The 16,920-nt window shown below is 49.6% G+C and overlaps 1 protein-coding gene and 1 pseudogene across 7 annotated transcripts in view; both read left to right on the plus strand.

Annotated features, from left to right (window-relative positions):
- Positions 1-12,700, plus strand: part of LOC114606269 (glutamate receptor ionotropic, NMDA 1-like) — a 36,189-nt gene extending 23,489 nt beyond the window's left edge. For 2 of the 7 annotated variants that reach the window (XR_013394602.1, XR_013394600.1), the window contains 4 exons: positions 1,811-1,956; positions 5,478-5,588; positions 10,742-10,832; positions 11,647-12,700. Coding sequence is in view for 4 of the 7 variants with exons in the window: in XM_077936002.1 (XP_077792128.1) it covers positions 1,811-1,956; positions 5,478-5,588; positions 11,647-11,715 (326 nt within the window). In the remaining 3 variants the exon portion in view is untranslated. Of the gene's footprint in view, positions 1-1,810; positions 1,957-2,761; positions 2,798-5,477; positions 5,589-10,741; positions 10,833-11,646 lie in introns of those variants that run through there. The other 5 variants (XM_077936001.1, XM_077936000.1, XR_013394601.1 and 2 more) reach the window with 4 other exon arrangements.
- A 2,184-nt stretch (positions 12,701-14,884) lies between these two features.
- On the plus strand, positions 14,885-15,221 carry LOC144329185 (glutamate receptor ionotropic, NMDA 1 pseudogene; annotated as a pseudogene).
- The last annotated feature ends 1,699 nt before the right edge of the window (positions 15,222-16,920 follow it).

Below are 16,920 nucleotides of genomic sequence, written 5' to 3' on the forward strand. Positions count from 1 at the left end.
CCATGCATCTCCAGACGCGCCACATCAACGTCCACGGTAGATTGGAAGCAAGCGTCCATAGCTTTGATAAATTCGTCAGAATCTCTGCGGGCAGGACCATCTTCGCGCCACAAATTGCGCAGCCAGGCTATAGCTTCCCCATGCAAGTGGGACACAATAAAACCCACTTTCTCCTCCTCATCTTTAAAGTCTTTCCGAAGCAAATGCAGCGCATATACGACGTCTGCTCTGAAACTGGGATAGTGCTTCAGGTTCCCATCGAAGTGGGCTACTAAACTGCCCCCCCGCCTTCCGAGTCCGATTCCCTCTGATCTGGACCCCGGGAACCCCTCTTTGCATGCACGTTCCCACCTGACTTGCACATCGTGGCATCGCGCCTCCGCTTCTTCACTCTTCTTCTGGGAGACCACTACCGCAGTGGAAAGCTCGGAGACTGCGTTTCGGAGGGCTGCTAACTGTTCCTCCGCATTCATGGCTGCCAAACTTCGTGAGCTTTGCAAAAAAAAAATTGCGTTCTTTTGGGGAGGGGACTTACTGTCAGGGCTGCCTCAGGTCCCAGCTCACAAGAGACCAACGCCAAGTCCAGTTTATATACAAAAATGTTTATTGAAGTCCATTGTACGCTCCACAGCCGAGGGGCGCAGCCCCACGTCTGTTACGCTTAGACCGCTGAAGTCCCCTCTGAGTCAGTCCCTCCTCTGCACCAGTTTAAGAGGGCTGTGCTGCTCCACCTCTTCCTTTCTTTCCTTTTCCGCAGGGTCTTCCTGCCCCCTAGGGTTTCGCCCCTCCTGGATTCCCCTGACGCGGAATCCCCAGACAGCTCTTCCCCCCTCCTGCGTGCTTTGGGACCTGGCTCCTCCCCCGGGCTCCCTGTTCTTCCGTGCGCCTCCACATTTGAACTTGGCACGCGTTCACAACCTCCAACCTTCCTCTTGACAGTTACACTACTCCCTGCACTACTCCCCTCCCTTTCCGGGAGGATGTCTTGCTCCGATCTTCCCTCCCTCTCTGCTTTCGGATCTGCTTCCCCTGTCACACTGGAATCTCCACCCCCCTCACTGCGCTCTGGCGGAGAAGCCGGTCCCGACTCCCAGCTCCCACTTTGGGTTCCCCTGCTGGTCCCCTGCTCCTGACGAGTCCCCCCTGTGACTCCCCTCGGCCTTACCACAGGCGCCCTCTTCTGGGAATCCTCCGATTCACTTGAAAGACTCATGGAATCCCTCAACTCATTGTCATCCTCTTCCTCGCTGTCCTGGGATTCTTCCCCCTCGCTCTCCGTCTCCCCCCTCACCTGTGCCTCTGTCCCTGAACCCCTGACAATGATGATGATGATGATGAGTGCCAAACTTAGATTCACAAAATGTTTCGGTACTTAGCCCAGCTCTTAAGAATAAGAATATTGAGGTGGTGGTGGTGGTGGTGGTGGGTGAATGATGGATGATGATGATGAGTGCCAAACTTAGATTCACATTATTATTATTAGTTATATATATTGCTGTTATTGTTACTATTGCCATTTCTAACTACTACTGCTACCACCACCACCACCACCATTTGCAAGTATCCCTATCCCTATCGCTATCCTTCTTCTTACAATTGTCATTTGTGATTCCTATTCTTATTCCGGATCCCCATTGTTATTACTATCACGACGATTGCCGCCATGATTACAATTCTCACTCTGCTTCCTGGACGACCCTCGGCTATGGTGGCGGTGTGTCTGTGTGTGTGTGTGTGCGCGCACACACACACGCTTCCTTCAAACCCGGCTCTCTGACCCTTCTCCCTCCCGCGTTTCGACCCCTCCCAGGTGTCTTCATGCTGGTGGCCGGTGGGATCGTGGCCGGAATCTTCCTGATCTTCATCGAAATCGCCTACAAGAGGCACAAGGACGCCCGACGGAAGCAGATGCAGTTGGCCTTTGCTGCCGTCAACGTCTGGAAGAAAAACCTACAGGTAGGAAGAGGCCATTTTGGGGAGGAGAAGAGACCTCTGGCAGGGGGCAGGTAACTCACAAAACCGCCAGAAAAAACACCAAAACATGTGGGACGTCTTTGAATTTCCATTTTTTAATTTGGAGGTCCTTTTCCATTTCCCATTCCTTCACCCCAACAGTCACTACGGTGCCGAAGGGGAGTAAAAATAGGGGGACGCCCTCTCTGTGGCCCCCACTTATGGGGTGCGGGAACCCCATAAGAGTCGCTCCTTCCAGAAGGGCGGAGAGTTGGTTTGGATGACCCCTGGGGGACCCACTGCCCCACTCATCCTGGGAAGGCCTTTGAGGGCCCCCTACTCTCCTAAATAGGGGGGCAAATGCCCCAATGGAAATAGGGGCATCCTATTTGATCCCCTATAATGAAATAGGGGCATCCTATTCAATCCCCTACAATGGGAATAGGGACGTCCTATTAAATCCCCTACAATGGGAATAGGGGCATCCTGTCAATCGGGGTCTGTCCATCCCTGCATCCTGCCCCCTCCGCCTCCCAAATGAGGCAGGCTCAAATTTTGTAGGGTATCCTGAGCGCAATTGTCACTGCCATTTTTCACTTGCCAACTTTCTAGAGAGGAGAAACACTTCCCTGGGTTGACGGTGGGTCCGGTCCGGTCCGGGGTTTGGGGAGCTGGCTGAGATATGGGGGGGTCCAGGATTTTTTGGGTGGGGGCCATCGGCAGAGCATGCCCACCCACCCCACCCCACGGCCGACGAGGAAAGCTGACACTCCGAAGATCCGTTTGACAATGTAAGACTTTTCCGCAGGAGGAACCCTCCGGCCACTAGTACAATGCTAGAAGGTAGGCGAGCGGGAAGATTTCTTTGTTCAATAAATACCAATTTAAAAAAATCAATCAAAATAAAAATCAATTTTAAAAAATCTATGATCAAAAAATGTGTGTGTGTGTGTGTGTGTGTGTGTACACACACACACACACACACACACACATGCATAAATACATACATATACATATAAATACACATATACATATATATAATTATATATGTGTGTGTGTATATATATATAAAAATATGTATATAATATATAAATAATTTATATATGTCTATTATATATATATATGTGTGTGTGTATAATTAAAAATTAAAAAAATATTTATTTATACATATTATATATATATAATTCATATATGTGTATATAATATATATAAATATTATATATATAACTATATATAATGCATATAATATATATATAATGTATATATGTATATGTATGTGTGTGTGTATATATACACACACACGGGTGTTTCTTTTCAAATTATTATTTGAAATCATGGGCAGGGTAGAAATAATAAATTATTATTATTATTATTATTATTATTATTATTATTTGATTTTGGTCACCCTTCCGCCATGGCGCAACACCATGGCAAGCCACGCGCTCATACCTCTAGATCAGTATATGTAAATATATATATATTGGGGGGGGGGGGTTCCTCCCTATCTATATATATTTAGATACTGTATGGATCTTCATCCATTCCATCCTATCAATTGATTTTTTCCTGTGCATGCACGGGGGAGCGGGGGCGGGGAAGAGGAACATCGGGAACAGAAGCAGGAAATGGATTCATTTCCGGTCGATCCCCCCAAGCCAGATGTGGAGGAGCCAGACCTGGTCTTTCTCTCCCCCCCAAAAAAATCCCTAAATCCAAAAGGGGGGTGGTCAGAAATGGGGTTCCCCAAGGGGAGGATACAGAGGCTTCAGATCGGGGGGGCCCTCCCCCCCAAACCCCAAATTCCACTGTAGCCCAAAGGGTTGGGATCAGAAACGGGGTTCCCCTCCCCAAAATGGGGGCCTCCTCCCACCCCCCCAAAACCAGGTCTGGTTGCCTCCCACCCAACCTCCCCCCACGATTCTCTCCCCTCCCCCCTCCTTGACGGCTTTCGTTCCCGCTCCGCATCCCCAACCCTCAGCTCTCCCCTCCCCATTTAACCCCCCCTCTTGGATTCCTGCCCGGGGTCCCTCCGGAAACCAGCCCCCCAGCTTCCGGCAGCTGGTTTCGGGAGTCCTATATACCCTTTTCAATTTCCCCCCAATACTGGTTTTCCTTTCTTTCTTTAATTCTGATTTTTTTTACCCCCCATTCCCCCCCATTAACATACAATGACCTCCCTTCTCTTCCAACACAGTCTTCTCTCTATCTCCTGTAGGACCTGCCTTGACCAAAGGCCCCAATCCTATTTATTTAGGGGTAGGTGGAAAAAGTCTCTCCCCCCCTCTAGAAGATGGAAGGAAGGGTCTGTCAGTGACTGGCAGGGACCGCCCCCTGGCCCCCAATAGGGTGGGGGGGCCCCTCTCCAAGCTCCTGAGAGGAGGCCCTCAGAGATGCTGCAGGAACCCAACAATGCTCGTAACCCCGCCCCAGTCCCCCCAACCCATTCCAGAAAAGGATCCGCCCCACATAAAGGGTCCTCACTTATATTTTCCGTCGGATGTCCTTCCACCCTTTCTGCTGTTCGCCCATGAAATTATGGACGTTCTACCATGAAATTATGGACGTCCTATCACCCTTTCTGACGTTCTTCCCATGAAATTATGAACGTCCTACCATCCCCTCTGACATTATTCCCATGAAATTATAGACGTTCTACCTTGCCCTCTGACGTTCCTCCCATGAAATTATGGACGTCCTACCGTCCCCTTTGATGTTCTTCCCATGAAATTATGGATGTCCTACCATCCCCTCTGACGTTCTTCCCATGAAATTATAGACGTTCTACCTTGCCCTCTGACGTTCCTCCCATGAAATTATGGACGTCCTACCACCCTTTCTGATGTTCTTCCCATGAAATTATGGATGTCCTACCATCCCTTCTGATGTTTTCCCCATGAAATTATGGATGTCCTACGACCCTTTCTGACGTTCCTCCCAGGAAATTAAGGACTTCCTACCACACTTTCTGACATTCCTACCATGAAATTATGGACATCATACCATCCTCTGTGACATTCCCACCACCAAATTATGGACGTCCTACCATGACGTTCCTCCTTGGAAAACAGGGTCTTCCTACCACCCCCTCCCACCGATGCTTGGAGTGCTTCCGACCCAAACCGCCCCTTCCGAGACCCCAAAATCGCCCTCTCGGCGGGGACCTGCCCTGTTTGCCCCAGGGATGGGATGGTTTTGAGGGCAACTGTACATCCTCTCTGACATTTCTCCGGGAGTGGGGGAAGAGGAATGTCTTCTCCCACCCCGTCCTGTGTAATTCAGGTACGTCCGTGAAAAGGACAGTGGATCCGCTCAGAGTCTGGGGCGATTCCCAGGACCGGCCCAGCCCAAGATGGCCGCTCGGAGGGTCGGCGCTCGGAGGGGCCCTCCAGAGCCCGGTTGCCCCGTAGGGCAGGAGGAGCACACCAGGCAAGCGAGGCGGCCCAGGAAAGCGAGGCTCAGTGTAGACGCGGTGGCCCGCGGCGGCCGTCCGGAGATCTAACCGCTTATGTACATGTTCGTTTTAGGATAGACCAAGTGCTAGAGCAGAACCAGGCCCTAGAATGAAAACCACTTTTAGGTCCATCACATCCACGCTGGCCAACAGCTTCAAGAGTCGTAGGTCCTGCAGAGACACGGTAAGAAGAAGACAACCGGTTGTGCCCTCCTTCTTTCTCTCTCTCCTGCCATCCCATCAACCGCCCCATCTCACAGCCGCCATGGCCCCGTTTCGTCCTCTGTCAGTCTGTCTCCACCGTCTGTCCCAAAGATCGAGGGCTCCCTCTTCTCCCCGTACGTGGTTTGTTTTCCTTTCTGTTCTGACCGCCCGAAAAACCCAGATTTTTCTCCCCCCCCTTTTGATTTCCAGTCCTTCCCGTCCTGGTCCCTGCCTGGAAAGCAGTCCGCCGTGCCGTTTTCCCCTCGTCCATCCCCTGCCCCACCGTCTCCAGCCGTCTCCCACCTCTGCACTTGCTGTGGGATTCAGGCAAGGGTCATGGCCTCGCCTGGCGCCGTGTCTCTCGTCACCTTCTATACCTGTGCTTTCCGTCCGTGGCTTCCTTGGAAACAACGAGGCGGGGGAGGGGCCCTCCGTCGTCAGGCGGATGGCCGAGCTCCATTGCTTAGCCTGCGCCAACGTTTCTCCTGTGGAAACAGGGCGTCTGGCCGTCCTCTCTGACATTGACCCGACAGAACCGGCAACCCAAGTCCCCCCGGGCCAGATCAGGCCATAGCTGTCAACTTTCCCTTTTTCTTGTGAGGAATCCTATTTGGAATAAGGGAATTTCCCTTTTAAAAAGGGAACAATTGACAGCTATGAATCAGGCCCACCCAGGTCCTCAATCCGGGAAGCTGGATCCGTAATTCTCGGCAACACCAATGGGACCAAGAGCGGTGGTGGCTCGGCCGCTCCAACGCCGCACCTGGTTTGCTCCGGCGGCATTTGATTGGCAGGAATGGCCCCACCCCATGCTAGGATCCGGGCGCGGTGTGGGATTGGTCGAGCCGCCACCTCTCAGTCTCTTTGTCCCATCGTTATTGCCAATAATCCTGGGTTCTGGCTTCACTACGCCTCTTCCTCCCACCGCTGCTTGGCCTCTTCCGCCGCTGCCGCCTGCCGCCCTGGTGCCCCTAGGGTAAGGTTCCCAGGCATCCCCGTTTCCCAGGGATCGTCCCCAGATTTACAAATCCTACAAAATCCATGGAGATTGAAAAGTATCCCCGGATTCATGGGGGGAATTCTGGTCACCTTATTCTACGGGCGAGAGGAAGCGAACGAGCTCGCTCTGCCTACTCACGAGAAGCGGTGGTGGCAGTGGCAGCAGCCCCTGGGAAGCTGGGGGCTGGGGGGTGGAGAGGAGGACAATTTGACCCCCTCACCTCTTCTTCCAGCTCCACCCCCTGGTTCTGCTTCTCCAGCCCGCCACAAGGTCTGTGGTACAGTAGACCGGCCGGCTGCTAGAAAAAATTGCCAACCCCTGTCCTGTTCCATACCTGCCGACATTTCTCCCATGAAAATATGGACGTCGTATTTGGTACCTCCCAACATTTCTCCCATGAAAATACAGACTTCTTACGATCCCCTCTGACATTTCCCCCATGAAAATATGGACGTCCTCTTCCATACCTGCCAACATTTCTCCCATGAAAATAGGAATGTCCTTAGGAAAAGCGGGATCAACCCCGGATCAAACCGGAAACTGCCATGGCTTCTTCAGATCTTGGGCTGTCCCTGCAAAATAGGGACCCTGGGATATCTGTTAGGATCCCTCATCCCAATCTGTTGATAGGCTGGGAAAGAGGCCAAGGCGGGACAACCCGAACTTCCACAATCTGCAGACTTTCTGCTGTTTTCCTATGTGCAGGCAGTTCCCCAGTCAGATGAGTGGGGTATTATTATTATTAATTTATGTTATGGCTCTTTGGCAACAATAATTGTGGGGGTGGGGGTGGTGATGATAATATAATATACTAATATAATATAATATAATATAATATAATATAATATAATATAATCATCATTATCATTATTATCACCAGGTAGGCAGCTGTGTTGGTTTGATGCAGCAGAAATAAAATAATAAATAATAATAATAATAATACTTATTATTATTATTATTATTATTATTATTATTATTATTATTGGAAATTAATATATTTCACAAAACTTCTCCCATGATTTCTCAAACTTATTCCAAAGGGCGTTGGGCTACAATTTCCTCTGAACATCCTCCTGTATCAATGTGAAGATTGCTGTCACTCTCTCGGATCAGCCCCAAATATTCCTCATTGTTTCCACTCGGGATTTCCTCTGAAAATTCTCCTGTATCAATGCTAAGATCACTGTCATTTTCTTGGAGACCAGCCCTGAATATTCCTCACTGCTTCTCCTCCGAATTTCCTCATCAAGTCATCCCATATCAGCGCCAAGATCACCGTCACAGCCCCCCCCCCCAAATACCACATTAAAATACCCTTGAATTTTAAGGATGTTTAAATGAGTATTCAAGATTGTAAAACAGAATTTTTTTTTGGAAAAAAAATATATTTAAAAAGACACACATATCAAAACCAGTAAAAATAATTCTAATAAAAACATAATAATAATAATAATAATAATAATAATAATAATAATAATAATAATAATAATAATAATTTATTTATACCCCGCCCTCCCCGGCCAGGGCCAGGCTCAGGGCGGTTAACACCAAATATAAATTACAATAAAACATAATAGGAAAACCCCAAGAACAGTTAATTAAAATACAGCTTAAAATGCAGCCTCATTTTAGTAGTAGCTCATAAATCAAGCCCATAAAGAGAAGAAACATCAGAACGATTATTTATTATTATTATTATTATTATTATTATTATTATTATTATTATTATTACTATTACTATTACTATTACTATTATTACTATTATTTTATTTTATTATTAATTACTATTAGCAGTAGTAGTAGTAGCCTATAAAAAGGTAAAGGGACCCCTGACCATTAGGTCCAGTCGTGACTGACTCTGGGGTTGCGGCGCTCATCTCACTTTATTGGCCGAGGGAGCCGGCGTACAGCTTCCGGGTCATGTGGCCAGCATGACTAAGCCGCTTCTGGCGAACCAGAGCAGTGCATGGAAACACCGTTTACCTTCCCGCCGGAGCGGTACCTACAGGTGAAACTCAAAAAATTAGAATATTGTGGAAAAGTTCATTTATTTCAGTAATTCAACTTAAAATGTGAAACTAATATATGAGATAGACTCATGACATGCAAAGCGAGGTATGTCAAGCCTTTATTTTTTATAATTGATGAAAACCCCAAATTAACAATCTAAGAAAATTAGAATATTAAATGAAATCAGCAAAACAAGGACTGCAAATAGAGCAATATTGCACCTCTGAGAAGTAGAAGCATGCATATGTACTCAGTACTTGGTTTGGGCCCCTCAGGAGTCTCAAGGCGGCTAACATTCTCCTTTCCCTTCCTCCCCCACAACAAACACTCTGTGAGGTTAGTGGGGCTGAGAGACTTCAAAGAAGTGTGACTAGCCCAAGGTCACCCAGCAGTTGCATGTGGAGGAGCAGGGAAGCGAACCCAGTTCCCCAGATTACGAGACTACTACTCTTAACCACTACACCACACTGGCTATAGTAACCTATAGTAGCCCATAAATCAAGACCATAAAGGGAGGAAACAGAATTAAAAAGCAGTTTAACAGCATGTCAATCCATTCTCATCCCTTTTTATTTATTTTTAATCCATTTCCCAATTTTTTGTCCATTTCCCACGGCAGGTTCTTCCTTGTTGGATGTCCCAAGCCATCACTCCGCGGCATTCCGGCTCCACCTCATTTTGCTGAATTTATTCCTCCCTCCCATCCATTCCCTCATTCCGCTGAATATTCATCCATTCCTTCCTTCCTCCCATCCATTCCCTTGTTCTGCTGAATAAAGGTAAAGGTAAAGGTACCCCTGCCTGTACGGGCCAGTCTTGCCAGACTCTGGGGTTGTGCGCCCATCTCACTCAAGAGGCCGGGGGCCAGCGCTGTCCGGAGACACTTCCGGGTCACGTGGCCAGTGTGACATCGCTGCTCTGGCGAGCCAGAGCCGCACATGGAAACGCCATTTACCTTCCCGCTAGTAAGCGGTCCCTATTTATCTACTTGCACCCGGGGGTGCTTTCGAACTGCTAGGTTGGCAGTTCTGCTGAATATCCATCCCTTTATTCCTTCCTCTGAATATCCATCCACTTACTCCTTCCTCTGAATATCCATCCATCCATCCATTCCTCCCTCCCATGTCTAATCAACATTTGCAGAATTCCAGCTATTTTCAAGGAGCAGATTACACCAAAGCAATCTGTCAAAATTATTAAATCAGGATTCTGATCCACATTTGCAGGATTCCGGCTGTTTCCAGGGAGCCAATTGCAGCAAAGCAACCCGTCCAAATCATTCCACCAAATTTGATTTAATTCCCAGATATTTTCCTCATTGCGCATCATCCTTTCCGGCACAGTCGCCACATGGGCAGGAAAGTTCCCTCTCCCTCTCCAACCCCCGGCCCGTTTTGGAGACCCTCTATTATGCATGTTTCTGAGTTGGTGGGGCATCAGGTTCGACCTCATCCCCCCCTTTGCCGCCTTTCCAAAGGTCCCAGATATCGAAAGTTCCACCTGGGGCAAAAGCCAACTTCTCAGCCATCTTGAAATTCTGATTTTTTTCCTCTCTTTCTCTCCCCATCAAAAGGACATCTGTCACAATATATTGGGAGGGTGGCATTCCAGAAGCGGAAAGGTCTCAGCCAGAAAAGATGGCTTCCCGCCTTCGCAAACTCCCCCTGCATGATTCTCCATTTATTCCTCCCGTTTGTAACCGCAGGGATGTATAAAAAAATGTCTGTCCCTCAGCGGTGGGCATTTGCATAGCCTCCGACATTTCTCTGATGGAAATAGGGAAGTCCTAGTCCATCCCTTCCAACATTTCTCCGATGAAAATAGGGATGTCCCAGGAACAGCGGAACCTTCCGGGATCCCGGCGGAAACCGGGCTGGATTCTTCTATCCCGGGAGAGAGAGGGGTGCTTGGAGGGTCTGCTTCCTCGGGTGGCTTTCCCTTCTAGGCATTCCAGCATGGAGGGCGGAGGGAGGACGAGGAGGAGGAGAAACGCAGCTCCGGGTTGGCCGGGCTGGCCGGGCGGAGTCCCGCTTTCCTGGGGTGGTGGTTTCAGCGGTGTCCCTGGATTCGAAGCCGGCTTTCGATGTAATAGACCATCCCTTTGATGCGCCTGCTCCCTACAGACACCCCCGCGAGGCCGCCACACCCAGAGTCCGTGAGATGCAGATAAAGCCCTGTAGAGAATTCCCGGCTTCAGGAGTTCCTCCGCAAAGGGTGGGATCTTGTTGTGAATGTTGATGCATTTTTGTCCTGTATCCAAAGTCCTGTTTGATCTTGTGGGACGGGTGGTGGTGCAGGTGGGGGGAACAACTGGTTGTCCCCTTCCGGGACATCCCAGAAAAGGGCCGGGCGGGAGAGGAGTAGGGCGGCCATCTTGGAAAAAGTGGCTCCTTTGGGAGCCGAGTCGCTGAGCTTTTTCCTGGAGGGAGTTTCTCGGCGACCACGAAGGGAGAGTCGTTGGCAGATTTCGAAGGGGATCGACCCTAAATTGTCAAGGGGTCAAAGCTGCCGGGTGGTTCCAAAGGGGATTGGCCTGAAATGGCTGAGCTAGCGGGTGCTGCTTTCCGGGGGAAGGGGCTGCGCTGCGTGGGGGAGGGGGCCCCTGCCCCATGTGGCTTCCCCCCCCCCGGGGGAGATCCCTGAGGGACGATGCGCTCCAACCGGGAAGGAGCTGAGCCGAATGGAAACGGGGGGGGGGACACGACGACACAGGTCAGGGTTCCAAAATTTGTAGGGTGGCAGTATGTCAGGGTCCCTAAAATGGGAAGGGTGGCCCTACATTTGGCTCCGCCCACATTGTGGCACCCTGACTTTTTTTGTGGGAAGAGAGCGGATCTCCGGAGATTCCCCGCTTGGCGCTCGCAGCCTTGAAAGCATCCCAGTTCGGAGGCACAAAATCTTCCCTGAGCGGTTTCCTGCTGGGGCGGCGGTGGCCTGCAGGGGTGGCGTGTGTCTCAGCTGCGCTCTGGCCCGCCTCTGCCTGACCGCCGGCCCTCCTGTTTCTTGTCTTTTGTCTCCTCCTCCGCAGCAGTACCACCCCACTGACCTTGCCGGGCAGCTCAACCTCTCGGACCCCTCGGTCAGCACCGTGGTGTGAGGGCCGCCAGCTTGGGAAGGGGCAGCCGAGATGCCCGAGGGGAGACTTGGGGGCCCCACCCCACCCCGTCACTTCTTTCCTGCCCACCCCCTCTCAGACTCCCCCAGGGGCCTCAGAATGGACCGGCTCTTTATCTTCTTCTCCCATGGACCTCCCTTGGGGACCGGCGCTGAGGAAGTGGCCCCGCCCACATGCCACAGACGGACAGAGACTGAGCTCTGGTGTGCCTTCGGTGCCCACTTCCCGTTTCCTTGCGCCCCTTCAAAGGACACCCTCCCAGGAAAGCCCGGCTTGCCCGCTTTCTCAAGAGAGGAGGCAGCTGGGCGCAACTGGGAGAATCCCGTCCGTGTACAGTGCTCCGCTTCCGGTTGTCCACGTTGGGGCTTGCTCGATTTGGGGGGCTCACTGACTGACCATCCTGTCCATGTACATAATCTGCTTCTCTTCCTTTTGTCCACTTTGGGGATCACTCAATTTTTTGGGGAGGGGCGACTTCCTTCCTTCCTTCCTTCCTTCCTTCCTTCCTTCCTTCCTTCCTTCCTTCCGTCCATCCTTCCTTTTTTCCTTCCTTCCTTCCTTTCCAAGACTTCCCAACCGCCTCTTCCCTGCTTCCTTTCATTTCCCCAACATTCCTGCCTATTCCCATGGATCCATTGAGCTGACTTCCTCCCTTCTTAGAGATCCATTCGGGTCTCTTAGAGCTCCAGTCCTCCCCTGATCTTCCCTTTATTGTACATTATGTTGTCAGAAACCCAGGGTAGCGGGGTATAAATAAGTTGTTATTATTATTATTGATATTATTATTATTGATTTTATTGATATTATTATTATTGATTTTATTGATATTATTGTTGTTGATATTATGATTGATGTTGTTGTTGTTTACTTGAATCTTGCTAGCATTTTCACTCGTCTGAAATCATTTCTCACATATTTACCTAACATCTGGAATTGCAGACTGGAATTTGGGCATCTCCTCCCAAGGATTCTGTGGATTTTATTTATTATTATTATTAAAATAAAATGTAAATAAAAGTTTTATTATTATTATTATTATTATTATTATTATTATTATTATTATTATTAAATGTAAGGAACCACAGAAAGAGGGGGAAAGAAGTAGATAATTAGATGAATTTAAATTGAATTTCTAATATCTTCTGCCTATCCAAATTCCTGCTCAAACCTGCTCATCCAATCATCTCCTGTAAACATAACAATAATTACAACAATCCTGTATCAGCGGGATTTTTCAACCGGATCTCCAGTTGAAATTGTGGGGGGTTGGGGGGGTTATTATACACACACACACACACACACACACACACACACACGTATTAATATATAATTATAATATATAATTGTGGGTTTTTTGAGGGGTTATTATATTATCATATATTATATATTATAATATATCATTATAATATATAACTGTGGGTTTTTTGGGGGGGTTATTCAAGGGAAATCTGAAAATCAGCTAGGATGTGTGCGTATTTTGGGGGGGGGGGTCTGCTGCCCAGAATCGGGAGCACGGGATGGAAGAGCTGGAAAGGGGAGCCCGGGTCATGTAGTCTGACCCATAGCAAGGGAGCAATCTCGCCTCTGGAACCCAGGACCGAGGGCCGTCCGAACCTCCCAGGAAGAAGGGAAGAAGGGGAGAAATTATCAGTATAAATGATAAATAATTATCATCATCATCATTTTTTATTTGTATACCGTCTTTCTACCTTACAAGACCCAAGGCGGTTTGCAAGCTGGAGAAACAAAAAATGTGCACCTGATAATCGGATGCAATAGAAAAATGTGATAATAAAATAAAACTTTAAAATAAGCAAGCAACATCCAATAAAGGAACGTTCAAGCATTATTAGACTAGTCCAAGAGAATAAGATCAATGTACAAAAGTTCAAGAGAAATCCATATAACATATAAAAGTTATATATCCATATAAACATATAAAAGTTCAAGAGAAATAATTTCTATACTACAATCAATAAAACAATGGCAAGCCACAGTGCATAAAATTATACAAATTTTACAAATACAAATTGAGAAACAGATACTAGCAGCTGTGGGTCCCCAGATGTTGTTGGACTGCAACTCCCATCATCCCTTGCTAACAGGGCCAGTGGTGAGGGATGATGGGAGTTGTAGTCTAACCACATTAATAAAATACCTGAACACACACTCTCTCTCTCTCTCTCTGAAATGCCATATATGAGCCTTTCTCCACCTGTGGGTTCCCAGATGTTGCTGGACTACAACTCCCATCATCCCTAGCTAACAAGGCCAGAGCTCAGGGATGATGGGAGTTGTAGTCCAACCAAATTAATAAAATACGTGTGTGTGTGTATGCGCAATGCCATATATCAGCCGTTCACAACCTGTGGGTCCCCAGATGATGTTGGACTACAACTCCCATCACCCCTAGCTAGCAAGGCCAACTGAAGAATATTGGGGGGCACATTTTATAAAGATTTGGGGGCCCCCGAATCTTGTGCGGGGAGCTTTGGGATTCTGCAGCCCCCCTGCTTTGTATTGGGGGGCACATTCTATAAATATTTGTGGGGGGCTAATCTCTTGAGCGGAGAGGTTTGGCTTTCCTCCACCCCTGCTTTGTATTTGGGGGGGGCACAACCTAGGAAGATGGATGGGGGGTGAATCTCTTGACCTTTGGGTTTCCGCAGCCCCCCTGCTTTGTATATTGTGGGGGCACATTCTAGGAAGATTGACGGGGTGGGGGAATCTCTTGAGCGACCCCCCCTGCTTTGTATATTGGGGGCGGCGGCCAATCTCTTGATTTCCTCTGCCCCCCGCAATTTCTCCAGCCCCCCACCCTGCTTTTATCTCTCCCTCCCCCCCATCCCAAGTCCTGCCTCCCACCAAATGCTGCCGCATTGGTGGGCCTCCTCCTCCTCCTGTCTTTGCAGGGGGGGTTTGGTGCCCCCCCGGGTTTTTTGCAAGGAGATCCGGCGGCTGTTTCAGCACGAGGGACAGCTGCCTTTTTTTGCAGGGGGGCAATTCAGCACCAGGGACAGCAGCGTTTTTTATGCCGGGGGGGGGGCCAATTCAGCACCAGGGACGGTGACGTTGTTGCGCGGCCCCCAACAGGGACAGCGGCCGCCTCTGGTCCTTCCGCAGGGCCGGTTGAGGACCATGGATAGACCCTCTTGCGTGGCAGTTCTCCGCCGCCTGGGGGGCCCTTGGGCTGCGCCGGGCGACGGTGGGGTGACCGCCATGCGCCTCCTGCTGCTGGCCGTGCTGCTGTGCTTCTCGGTGGCGCGGGGGGGCTGCGAGCCCAAGGTGGTGAACATTGGGGCGGTGCTGAGCACCAAGAGGCACGAGCAGGTCTTCCGCGAGGCCATCAACCAGGCCAACAAGCGCCATGGCACCTGGAAGATCCAGCTCAACGCCACCTCCGTCACCCACAAGCCCAACGCCATCCAGATGGCCCTCTCCGTCTGCGAGGACCTCATCTCCAGCTAGGTAGCCGGGGGACCCCCCTTCCAGTCCTCAAGAATTAGGCTAGGCACTAGGGACTCCCTTCAGTCCTAAAGAATTAGCCTGGGGTCTCCTCGAACTGATGGACCAAGCTCTTGACCTGATGGACTTGTTGGCCCTAGAAAAGATCACCCAGGGACCCCTGGATCCTGTGGGCTGTGGGCACTAACCTGGGGCCGCCTTGGCTCTAGAGACCAACCTAGGGACCCCCTTCCCGTCCTAAAGAATTAGCCTGGGGTCTCCTCGACCTGATGGACCAGCCTCTTGACCTGATGGACTGGTTGGCCCTGGAAAGGACCGCCAAGGGTCCCCTGGATCCTGTGGACTTGGGGCACCAACCTAGGGACCTGCGGGCCGCAGAAACCGACCTCGAGACCCTACCGCCCTAAGGACCAGCCTAGGGACCCCATGGCCCTACTAAAGACCGGCCAAGGACCCCTAGACCCTACTAAGTAGTGCCCAGCGACCCTATGGGTCAGGCTCTTTGCTTGGGGGGGCAGCCTAGGGACCCTTGGCCCTAGGGACCAAGCTCAAGACCCTAGTGCCCTAAGGACCGGCCTACACACCCCATGGCCCTACTAAGGACTGGCCAAGGACCTCATCACCCTATGGACCAGCCTCTCAGCTTGCGGCAACACCCTAGGGCCCCCTTGGCCCTGGAGACCAACCTGGGGACCCCCTTCAGTCCTAAAGAATTAGCCTGGGGTCTCCTCAACCTGATGGAAGAAGCTCTTGGCATGGGGCACTAGCCCAGGGACCCCTTGGCTTTTAGCAACCAACCTAGGGGACCTTCAGTCCTAAGAGACTAGCCAAAGCACCCCTTGGCCCTACTAAGGAGCACCCAGTGACCCTATGCGTCAGGCTCCTGGCTTGGGGGGGGCAGTCTGCAATGAATTGAAAACAGGTCATCAAGAGATGACTGCAGTCATCTCAAAAACCAGGGATAGGGAACTGTGACCATCCAGATGTTTTTGGAGTAACACCAGATAGCCAGCATGGCTAATAGCCAGGGATGGTGGAAGTTTCAGTCCAACATCTGGAGGGCCACAGGTTAGCTGCCCCTGATGCAAATTCATCCTTCTAGAAGGCAGTTTGTGGCGTCTGATGTAATGTCTTAAGTAACATTTGAACCATTTTTACTGCAAGCAGAACAAAAATAGTTGCAAGTTTGATTAAAATATTGATTGAGAAAAAGTCTTGCTGTGTCGTGCTAGAAGATTTTAAGTGAGGATTGCTTGTAGGATATCAGTAAATGTTAAAATGCTATGGAGAAACAGGTGGTAGATGGCTCTAGGGGAATCAGTTGATTTTCATTATTAGTGCATTGGCCATATGCTTATTTGGTTTTGTAAAATACTTAAAAGTCAAATAGTAACATTTGCTACTACTACTATTACATTTTCTATTGCAACATTATACTGTACATCAGTGGGTTTAAACCTTTTTGAGTCCAGGCTCCCTTGCGGCTTCCCTCTGGGGTGTAAGTGTCCTTTGGGAGGTGTTGGACTCTCCTTCCTTGGAGGATTTTAAGCAGAGGTTGGGTGGCCGTCTGTCATGGATGCTTTAGCTAAGATTCCTCCATTGCAGGGTCCCTTCCAACTCTAAGATTCTATGGCTCTAAGTCTGCATGCGAGTCCTGTGCTATGTGCTTCTCGCTTCCCTTCCCTGCAATAATATATTTCTGCTTCTGATCTTAATCTTGTT

Source organism: Podarcis muralis, chromosome 11, assembly GCF_964188315.1.
Source record: "Podarcis muralis chromosome 11, rPodMur119.hap1.1, whole genome shotgun sequence".
NCBI classification, from domain to species: domain Eukaryota; kingdom Metazoa; phylum Chordata; class Lepidosauria; order Squamata; family Lacertidae; genus Podarcis; species Podarcis muralis.